We start from the raw sequence: 12321 nt of genomic DNA on the forward strand, positions 1-12321 counted from the left end.
ATCCTCCCTGTTGGACTTTGGATGGTGTAAACGCTTTGGTTGCAGTTTAATATGAATATGGTATGTTGATAAGTACCAAAAATTGTGTTTTAAACCATGTAGAGAAATTACATTTGGGTTAATTATATGTTTAATAAATGTAAATTAATTGTATTTTTATGTTTTCATAGGTTTCGACAATCAACGATAAAATACACACATAACTTGCATTTTAGCACATAATACGATCGAATAAAGCTTGGTCTTTAAATATTTCGTATCAACCGTTTAAAGTTTACAGATGCCAAAATAAAACTCGTGGACTCAACGGGCCATAACAGGTCAATAGTGCCAAAAAGTTAACCAAATTCCGTAACTCATTTCTTCTTATTATGAACTTCATATTTTACAAGTCACATGCCCATAAGATCAGTGCAACCTGCTCTATCCAATGCCAGATTTTGCAAAAAGTCAACTTTCAGGTCTTACTGGTAAAAGTTACGGGTCCCACCACATAAATGGGGCCACTATAGAAAGAGTCATGTAACAAGTTAAAAGAACAAACATAATCCCCTGAGCCAACCAAATGAATAATTTTCGGGTCAAGACTTTGCCAAATTGACCTAAAACAATCTGAAAATCAGGAGAAAGTTCAAACGGTGACATCTTCAATCTCCTAACTCTTATTAAAGCATATAACTTATCAAAATGATTAGCGCAGAAAACTCTACACAATGGTATATTGCTTATACAAAATGGACGTATAGTTTGAAATCAAAGATAAAGCCAAGCACGTCACTATTCATCAAAGACGACGTTAATATTTTAGATTTTTTATTATTTAACTTTTTGTAAAGTCAACAAATGAATAGTTCCAAATAATGTCAAATAGTTATTACTATTCCTTAAAGTCAAAAAGTTAAATAGTGATCAAATCTCAGTCGTTATATCAGATTTATGAGATTCGATCACGATCGTCCATTCAACTATAAATAGAATGGTCTAGTTTTACTTTTTCTCATAGAATGGTTAGTATTCCATCAATAGGAGTATAGGTAGATTTATTGTTTTATAGTGTAATTTTACTGTTTTCTAGATTAATTTATTGATTTCTGTTTTAAATTCATTTGCTGCTTCCAGTTTTCAATTTCATTTAACTGCCTTTCTGATTTCAAATTATGTTTTCAATCTCTAAATCAATTAGGAAATAGAAAAATCTCAAAATGCTTTTAAAATCAAATCAAACTTTATCTGCTCCACTTTCTCACTAAATCACGTGATCGAATTAATAGTTTATGTTTATAAATAAACATTTGCAATTTTATTGAAATGTGAACGAAATGACAAACCCAACCATTGTTTTACAGACAAATTATATATATATACTAGAGTTAGTAGCTAAAATAAGAAGACGAATGAACTTCTACCAGATGAACCATTTGATCTTTAAAACGAAATAAGAGAAGCGTGAGATGGTTAATTAATGTATTAGTCAGTGGTGTAAGGAAAGTAATTTGTTTCAACATATGAACTATTAGTTCATGAACGAGCACACCCCAATTTATAATTGGGAATTAGACATAACCCCTCACTCTAATTTTCTTTAGACATGTCCCCACTTTAACGCTTGATGTTGATCAACTAGATTTGACTCTCATTGACCGTTAGTACAAATTTTCTATTTTATTTCAATAAAAATATAAATAATAATCTAAAATTCCCATGATGAAATACCGAATATGCCCTCAAAGATTTCTATTTCGTATGCAATTTGCTATTTAAAATAAAGTCTTTCTATTATACTAATTAACAAGCATGAACCGATGAACGCACTCAACGGGTGTTTAGAATTTTAATTTATGTATTTGATGGCCATTGAGGGCATATTTGGCATTTCATCATAGGAGTTTTAGATTATTATTAATATTATTTTATTATAATAAAATATAAACCTTGACTAATGGTTAATGAGAGTCAAACCTAATTAACCGCTATCAAGCGTTAAAATTTTGGAAGGGGGATGTCTAAAGAAAATTAGAGCGGGGGTTATGTCTAATTCACAATTATAAATGGGGGTATTTCTAAAAAACCCTATTATTAATAAAGTTTTGTATCATATTAGATACTAGGGTATGCCCGTGCCATACGACACTGATATAGTCGCTTACGACACTAACTCTGTAGAAGCAGCCTAAACTTGAAACCCCCCTTTTGATTGTATTATACTGGCTATTGTTTCATTCATGGACAATAATGATTATTAGGTTGAGAAACTCGACATGACACTAACTTGAACCACTTGAGGGGTAATTTGGACATAACCTCCCATTATTTGACTGACTTTCCAATGTTTTGGATCTTGTTAAAAGGCTAACTGTCATTCAATAAATCCGGTAGTGATTTGCACATAACCTCTAGACTCATTCATCTAAATGGACTTAAACATAGAAGAACACCAATTAAAACAAATGATCGAATAAGAACAATATGAGAAACATATACATAATCAGACTTCCACTAGTGGTTTGAAAGAGGACATCAAAACAGTACCAAAATAGCACCAACAAAATTATGCTAAGTACAAAAAAAAAAAAAAAAAAAATAGTGAAAGTACAAATAATATTGTTGACAATCATAACTCTTCCATACACCCCATCCTCATTCGCCAATGTCAAAGTCATTATCGTAAATCTTGAGCCTTGAGGAAACTTCATCGAATAAGTATGTAATATTATCTGTTTCAAATTCATTAAAAGAGTGAGTAGGAAAGACTATATACTAAAGGGAAAAGAAATTGACAATTTAGAAAATGAAAGACACACATAAACTATCAACAATTTGACATGTTTGGTATACCTGTATCTCTGGAAGCATTTCCAGGTGTTATATGCAAAAACAATATTGGCAACTGCACTAATAGAAGTGAAGATCTTGCTAACATTTGTTCTAGGAATGCTGTAATCTCGAGATGGAGCTTTTATTCCTATAGCAGGATTAAATTAAGTAGAAGACCAGTGCATAACACTTTTATAGAAGTAAAAGACTAAGAATAAAACAAAAAAATATCAATAGTCCCACACAAACTTGAGGGGAGGATTTAAACTTGAGAAAAACTATGGTAGTTTGGGTGAAATCTCTTTGCATGATTTATGTTGTTGGAAAATGTTAAACCTAATGTATTGATGCTAACCTAATGTACTTCATCTAGCATCAGTACATTATAACCCCAAGGCAAGGTAACATGTTACACGAACAAATCAGACCAATGTACTGCACTTCCCCCTGATTCCCTATAGAGATGAGTTGGGCACAATCAAAACTAATTTTTCATTGAAGAATGTGTCAAGTGAGAAATCAAGAAATAGACAGCATGTAAAATTGCAAACTGAACTGCCATGATGTAACTATAAAGCTTGGAACAATGGCCTCTTTCAAAAACAAATGAAAAGATTCTAGAAACTGTTCTGTATATATTAGTCATTCCACTCCATGTAATGCAGGAATAAACAATCTGGTCCTACTATACCAAACATAATATAATGACAACAATTTTTCATTATTGTCTCCTTAGTCCTTCTTCATACCAAAACAAATAAAAGTATAAAACAAAGTAAGCAATATAACAATAACGGTGGGATAAGGTTAAACATTTTTAACAGGACACTACTTGCACTACTTGCTAGGATAAGAAATTCTAAATGCTCCCTTCCAGGTTATACTTTGTATATGATTATGGGCACCGTCATGGTGCCATTCCGCATCAAGAGTTCAAATATAGATACCACAATCTGTTCTATTACACCTCAAAGATAGTATGTAAATTGATAGCCCTGAGGATCGGGCCCACATCAACCTAGTTTTTACATCCTTGTTGGTAAAAAAAGATGGATAAGGCAAGTCTCTTATCTTTTCATGGCCACTCGTATGTAGATCAAAAACCGTTTGAACTAACTCCCTGCACATCTAGAGATTTCCATGACTAATTGCTACATTCTATTGCACCTCTCTCACCATCACCCCACCTCATGGTATATCTACTATCACCATAGTACTATATAAAAACTTCAATAAGCTCCTTACTTTGTTTTCATATACATGAAAACATGAACTAAGAAATAAGAGTTAGAGAAGTAAGAGATGAAAAGTTTCAAAGTATAACAAAACCTGAATTTCACATATACAGTATCATAGGATAGCATATATCAAATAGGAATCGAGAGAGATTTAATTAACGGACAAGAATTTGGGAAAAACGGCACATACCATCTTGAAACGATAGCACACATGCTATGACGATATATATTAAACTCAAGATTGTTGAAACTCCAACCCAAATTATCAAAGCTGACAAATGGGGAATCCCAAATGCAAATAGGGCGCAAACAAATCCAACCATCATAATGAAATACGGGAGCTTTAAGGTATGATCGTCTGAGTACAGTACATACACAGCCTGCATTTCACAATAATATATACTCTCATTCCATTTTCTAACAAGCAAATTTATTCAACATCTAACATCTACAAATCATACCTTCAAAGCCTGTCCATCCAATCCTGTAAAAGCACCATAACCAAATCAAAGCTCAAATCAATCAAAATTTAGCTCAAATCAATTAAATACACTCCACAACCAATTAGAGAAAAAATCACTAACCAAGGTGCGTAATGAAGTCTCCAGCACAAAAACGGACAAAATGGAAATACACTCCAAGTCGCATAACTACATAAATAGAATGAAGAACATTAACCAAGTCAGAGTCAATACACATGTATAAATTTGATGACCATGAAGTTAATGAGAAACTACTCAAAGTAAATGGGAAAAGAACTTTACGAATTATAGTAAGACTTATGGGTATACAAAGTTTGGGGTACGATTTCCCGAATTTGGAGGGAGGAGAATACTAATTTTGTCTGAAGAAGTGCACCTTGATAGGGCTACATATAACTGACCATGACTGAAAACTTCAGTGCGAAGGTCAATTCCCACATATTTCACTGGTTGTCCTTGTGACTTATTTATAGTCATTGAATAAGCAACACGTACAAGAAAATTGTCTTCTCGTCATATGAAAAGGAAAATTAGAAGACGACGGCAACAAAGATATCCTTGGAATAAATACAAGATTACCTGCCTTTTCACCAGTTAAAATTCTTGCAAAAAGAACGTGTGGCTGACATTGGACGACCATCAAGCGGGTTCCATTGTATAATCCATCTTTGGAAGCAATATTTTGCAACAACATTATAGGGCAACCAACTTTTAGGTTGAGATGAAATGGTGGCCGGTCGGTTGGATCAAGTGAGTTTAGGTACTCATTTGGGTATTGATTAATATTTGTTGGATTGGTTGGATCCTCGTCTGCCATCTTGTCTGCAGCTAGAAAGAGAGTACTTTCCCCTGAGAACATATTTAAAGTTGTTGCATTAGTGTCACTGACATCATCATTATGTGCTGATAGAATTGTGCGCTAAGTTAAATATTCAGGTGTAACAGTGGTAGCTTGATTCAGCTGAGGATATGTAGTAGAAATAAGATCCTAAAGATTTGCACACCATCGAATTGTTTATGGTAGTTTAACCTTCTCACTTGAGTCACTTTCTATCTAAGCGTGGCAAGGAGAAAATATTAATGATATTAGTACGAATAAAAAAATTGTACAAAGAATGATGCTAATGAATATTATAATAAAGGGAAATAGTAGAAGGGAAAATGCAAAGTTTGGTACCTCCATTTAGAAATTTGCAAACGCAATATTTGTAGAGTTTCCATTTTCCAATCACATGTTTTGGGCAAGAGTTAGAACATAAATGTGATTCCAAATGAAGGAAGACCACAATGAAACACGCATAATCTGTTCCTGAACCCCTTTGGGTATAACTGGAAGGCATTGACGGAAATCACCACCAAGCACCACTTGTATTCCACCGAAAAGTTTATTATTGTCGCGAGTATCCCGGATGGAGTGTCCGATCAACTGCCTCAACACAAAACTTGTTTTGCATTGGGACTTCATCCCAAATAATAAGTTTGGCTTCCCTGAATAATTCGGCATGCATTGAATTCTTACTGAACCCACAAACAGATATCAAGAATATCTATTGGGATGCAAAAGTTGAGTGAGCAGTATGATCGCCTGCCAACAGTAATGAAGCTATTCCAAATGAAGCTACCATAATAACAATATGCCCCTCAGCACGACACGTAGCAGCGATTATGTTGTAGACAAAAGTTTTGTCTGTTCCCGCTGCTCCATTCAAAAAGAATAACTTCCCTTCATTTTGGGAAATTGAATCTATCACTGCTTTATATGAAAAGTCTTGCTATGCATTAAGGAGTACCCTGTTGCTATGTGCAATTTCATTTTGAAGGTCAAACTAAAATTGCCGTTAGTTCCATATGAGACGGTTTGCAACAACTAAGTTCAATTTGGTAGTCAACAGAGGCATTGGCATCGGAGGGAAATTAGCTAGTGATTTACTTGACTCTATTAGAATCTCATTTAAGAGAAATAAACCATAATCTTGCACTTCAACAGGGGTAGGTTCTTGAATGTCAAATAGTATTCAAAGCTTGTGTGGAAAGTCATCACATATATTTTCCCATAAATCATTCCACAGTGTATGGGGTTGCAAAGGATTGCACTCTGAGATAATAACACAAAATAGTCTGCAAAGATGATATCCGGTTTGCATGATTGCAACCTCCTGTAAACATTGCACCTATTCACTGTCATCCTCTAGAAGTCCATGTGCGTCACAAGCATCTTTGAAAGTTGGAAGTGGGGGACCATTTCCAATCCTCTTCAGATCATAAAATGATTTAGGTCCTTTTACAACAGTTAGAAGTAAACGCACAAGTAAAATCGCTCACCGGAATTAGGACTGGCAAAATACATTCTACCAATAGCAAATCTTCCTTCTTGTATCCGGTATGTCCAAGTCTGTGATTGCTGCTTGTTCCAGACGTAGTATTCCAGGAACTCTTGATAAGTGAGGTTGCTTGGTCTTACATCTAATGCACAACACTCAAAGTTGACTTCTGACGCTCAACTCTTGATAGTATATCAGCCATTGGTTCGTCTGTTTTATAAATGACACGGTGCATTCCGGGAGATGAAATACCAAGCACACAATTGTGGGAATCTCTTCATGCAGATGGAAACTTAACAACCTCCAAATAGCTTCAGGTGGTCCAATGTATCTTGCATCCAAATATTGTTGGATCTCATCCAAGTCACTGTACACCATTGTTGTCTTTAAATATATATTTTTGAATATATTTAACACAACGGATCCCAACACAAACCTCGACATTAATGTGGCAGTTGAACATTTTAGAAAAATAAAGATTATAAGGAACAACATCCCTATTATCAACTGTATGCCCTCTCACAATATATGATTTACCATTGTCATGACGACGGTAGATAGGATATCCATCTTTGTCCATGATGGTAATATCTGCAAAAGTCCGAGGATAGTGATGCTTGCACTTACTATTTACCATGCATGGAGAGTTAGGATTTTTTAGTCCACATGGACCATGAACCACACATGTGAGGACGGTTTGAAATAAATCAAGCTTGGCTTCTGGATCAGGAAATTCTTCACATACAATGTGATCAACCTGAGCAGGTACGCGGATCTTGTCAGAATGCTGAAGATATATAAGTGCATGCATATGTGGCAACATGCGTTTCTGAAACTCAATGGTGTAGACATGTGCAACTGTCTTACCAAGCACACCATTTTTTTTAATTTCCTTCATCAATGCCCTTCACTTTAGTTCAAAGGCACGGGCCACCACCTCAGTCGATGCCAGTGTTTAGACAATGCATTTCCTCAAAAATATTCGGGATGTTTAGTATTTACCACGACATTAATTGATTAAAATTTCGAACATAGCGACATCGGTTATGCGTAATTTGGTTCTCATTTTGTTACTTGATAAAGTTCGTTAATATACCACAAACTCTTAGAACGGTTTGTGCCATGGCATTGCATAATATTTCCTGAATGCTTGAAAAAAGAATAATATAAATCCATCTGTGTCAATCGGTTATCAGTGGCTACCCCAGTTAAACTGTTTGAACGTCTCATGTCAGGTGACCACCCAAGATCTCCAGAAGGAAACATTAGCACATAATGCAAAGGCAAGTAAGCTGGATGATAAAAAAAGCCTAAAATTGTAGTTTTAACCCCTTTAACAATATTGTTTTAGACCAATTATTAATAAGTAAGAGTTAGTAATGTTATCATGCTTTTGTGTATTTCAGGCTTTGGAGTCGAATATGTGTAGAAATGTGCCCCTTTTGCAAGATAAAGGAGCAAGGGTTGGTTGTTAAGAAGTTATGTGATTAAAGGCCAAGATTCAAGGAGAAAAAGCCTTTTTAAATCCCGGTCAAAGCTGAAAAGTCAAAGTCAACGCGGGCAAAAACAACGCACAAAAGTTAGTAGAACTTTTGAAGGCCATATCTTTGGACGCAGACCTCAGAATTGGGCCTACCTTATGTCAAAACGATCGGCTCGGAAATAGATTTCCAATGGTCCAAACATTGACCCAATCAGAGGAGCAGAAGTGGGCGAAAAGTCCGTGGAAGTCAAATTCAGCTGAAAAGGCCTCTGTGGACTGAAGAAATTGGGTTTTGGGCTCGATTTTCCAACCCAAAACATGGCTCCTCAGCCCATACACGAAAAAGTGGATCTAGTCTTCTCCATTTTGATGGAGAAGGCTTAGCTCTTAAGCATACGTAGATCTAGATTAGAAAATTATGTTAGACTCCATTAATTAGTTAGAATAGCTTGTTTTAGATCTAGTTTTTACCTTAAATTAATTAGTGTTAGAACAAGGTAGATTATTATTTAGAATCACATTTAGTTTTATAATAAAGAATTAGTTATTCATTTTAATTTAATTATTGATTAAATTCTTATTTAGTTTTAGTTATTTTAAATTCATAAATTAGGTTATCTTCATTTTGATTCTTAGACTATTGATAAAATTAGATTTATAAAGTTTAAATTAGTTATTAAATTATGACTTGTTATTATTGTTCTTGTGTTGAGAATGATAGTATATAAATTTCACATCACACATTACTCTCACCATTGTTCATTGTGTTTGATTAGTTGAATTCTATTTAGTCTTGATAGATTGAGAGTGGAACGATTCTGTACTCTATATATTGCATGAATATATATGTGAGAGTAGGAAATAAAATAATTGATACCATAAGAATGAGGTTAGAGTAATCTAGTTGAGTTTTTACGGGTTATCAGATGACATTTACTGATTTGTATGAATTCTTGCCCTCCTTTAAGATATATCACAATATCTCTAATACTTCCCCGTTCGCTTCCATCCCCAGGTAAAATGACAACAATCTCATCTGCGGTTGGCAAATTGTAACGACGTCTGTTTGTAGTAGCATTGTAATGCAAATACGCAGGGACTTTGAAGTTCTCACCGTGGCCAAGAGAGGCAGATCTAAGAACATCGTATGTGTGGTGGAAGATATCATAGAAATGGTTATACTGGAACATAGTTGCATGAATGATTTTCTTAACATCTGTGTTCAAACCAGGATTACGAAGTTGACGTAACTCCAACGCAGCACTGGGATCATATATGTAAAGTTGTGAGTAAGTTGGCTGCCGCCCAGAGTCATGAATTAGAGCTCCAGTCCTATGACGTAGCTGACCATGGATAGTAAAAAGTCGAGGACCTCGTCCAGTAAACACACGCACATTTCCTCCAAGACTCGTAAATGCGAAAGCTTGATTGTATTGCCTCGTGTTCTTGCGAAACGACTTTGACTTGCGATCATTTCCATTATATAAAGCTTTAAGGGCTTGCGGCAATGCTCGGAGTGGAGGCAATCTGACTTTCCCCTGCATACAGCAAGTCCCAAATTGAGGATGTGATAACAATGAATTTGTTACTTGTTCATCTGTCACAGCCCGATTTTATAAACAATTAAAAATAATGAATATTTGAAATATAAATATCTCAAACATCATTATGTTCAATTGTCTAAAAACCCAGGCTATGACGGGGGGATACAACACATGTCAAAACCTAAAACCCACATCACAACAGGATCAACTTAACAACAAAAATCTCCAAATTCCTCAACTATCACTTTATTAAAAACTTTCTTCCATCCCAATACAAACATAAACAAACTTTAAGAATAACAATTTCCAACATGTTTTATTCTCATGTCATATAAAAATGTAACAATTATTACATTCTCCCAAAAGTGTTAATAAACTAAACTCCCGGACTCTCGGTGAGAATCCAAATCACACGCCCGTTGCGATTCCATCGCCTTCCACCTATGTTCCCAAGAACACACCCACGTTTAAAAACAAAGCAAATATGGGTCAAATTGAATTTCTTTGGTTTTATAACTAAACACATATAAACATTTCAAACTTTTCTTATCCAACTAACACTTTAAATCTATCATAACCTAATCATTCTCCGGCTTCATTAGTTCCGTCATCTTCCAAAGATAGTTTCTTCCCAATTTTAAACTTCCATTGTATTAACTATTCTAATAACTTTTTAATATCTAAACCATTTTACAAATTCATATATCCGCCGTTGTATTGGTAGGACCGTCCCTCCGACAAAAAATATTATTTCCTGATTCTTATAACTTCTATATATCATATAGATATTATATTATATTCAAAAGAAAACCCAAACACTCATATAATCAAATTAATACCACTTATTACCTTAGTTCCTCTCTGGGCTTGTCCAAACAATCTTGTTATTCTTCTTTTAATGAATACCGGGTCATTCATGACACATTCATAGATACCCCTATATAACGCTAACGGTCATTTATGGCACATTCAATAAATGCCCACCTAACATATGACATCAATGGTCGTAAAACTCAATTCCAAAACTTAAGTGGGAGTTCTAAAAAGTTAAATTTATTTATTTATTATTGAACTTTATTTTATATATCATTTAAGATAACGAATGAGTATCTTGTTTCTATTTTTGATTTGGCGTTATTAATTTCGGGGATGTCTTAGTGTCATAACGTTGCATATCATAAAATAAAATCACATAGTAGTTAATACACATACACATCGTTATATATAGAGGTCTTAGCCTAAAGTCAAGTATGCTAATAGTCCTAGACCTATCTTAATAACCCAAATCATAATCCAAATTAAAAGGTCAAATTGGGTCAATTGGTCAAAGTCAACCCCCGGTCAACGGATCGACTCGGTCAAATTCAACCCCGGTCAAAGTCAAAGTCAACCATCATGGTCAAGATAAATCACGCTTTCCATATTCAATACTTCCCATAACCATGGTTCATAGCTAAGGTCAATGTGCATGGCTCATGGGCTCGACTAAGGTAATGGTTCGGACCCAACCGCGCTTGACAAACCTTAACCCGAAAGTCTAAAACCAACTTATTTATTCCACGTTTGGATCTATTTTAAGTCATGGACTGCCCCAAATAATATTAAAGTTAGCAAATAACCGCCCAATCAAAACTAAAGTGAAGTTCAACTAATAAAATCTCAAATCAAATAAGGCCCAACTAATCATGGTGAACCGGGCCAAGGAACCAAGCCCAAGCCCGAAATCGAATTAAATCGCTCATCTTCACCAAGAACATTTTTCTCTTCCTCCTCCACCAAAACCCACCCAAAAAACTTCACACACCACCCCAAACAAACACATCGAAAATGGTGTGGGTGAAAAACCCATCTTTAATTAAATGGATTTATTGACTCCATCACCTACCTCCAAACTAGATCTAGAATGATTAATCTTCCCCACCATTCAACCGCCTCATACATCAACCACCCAAAACAAACAAACAGTTCAAACGATTTTAAGAAAAAGCATAATAACCCAAGTCCCAAGAATGGCGTGCGCCATTAACGATGGCTCAAAGCTTTCTCAAGCTTCACCGCCTTTATTCAATCGGGAAGCTTAAAAGAGCATATCAACCAACAATTTCAACCAAATCCACAGTTCAACTAAAAGTATTGACACCAATATCAATGGGTCGACCGTATAGACCACGATATCCCGGTTCGGCCAGTTTAATTACAAAAAGCGAAATTTAACAAAGTTAAATAATACAAAGACACGAAGTCCAATACAACGAGGTTTTAACAATGCTACAAATTGAATGAACCATGAAAACATAGGACAATAAGGTTTTACGTATTCGGTGAAATAGCAAAAGAGCTACCACCTTAACTAAAAGAAATTTTCCTAGCCCGAATCATTTCTCTCCAAAGAACCGACTTCTTTCTCTGCCTCCATTTTTATATTTTTATTATCTTTAA

The 12321-nt window shown here is 34.9% G+C and overlaps 1 protein-coding gene across 1 annotated transcript; it reads right to left on the reverse strand.

Moving 5' to 3' along the window:
* Window positions 1–2637: 2637 nt before the first annotated feature.
* On the reverse strand, window positions 2638–5393 carry LOC147489795 (uncharacterized). Its single transcript, XM_086574733.1, has 4 exons — window positions 5114–5393; window positions 4514–4536; window positions 2836–2887; window positions 2638–2714 (listed from the first exon to the last, which is right to left on the reverse strand). The coding sequence occupies exons 1-4, from the start codon at window positions 5391–5393 to the stop codon at window positions 2638–2640; spliced, it is 432 nt and encodes a 143-aa protein (XP_086430859.1).
* Between the last annotated feature and the right edge of the window lie 6928 nt (window positions 5394–12321).

Source organism: Coptis chinensis, chromosome 7, assembly GCF_015680905.1.
Source record: "Coptis chinensis isolate HL-2020 chromosome 7, ASM1568090v1, whole genome shotgun sequence".
Lineage (NCBI taxonomy): Eukaryota > Viridiplantae > Streptophyta > Magnoliopsida > Ranunculales > Ranunculaceae > Coptis > Coptis chinensis.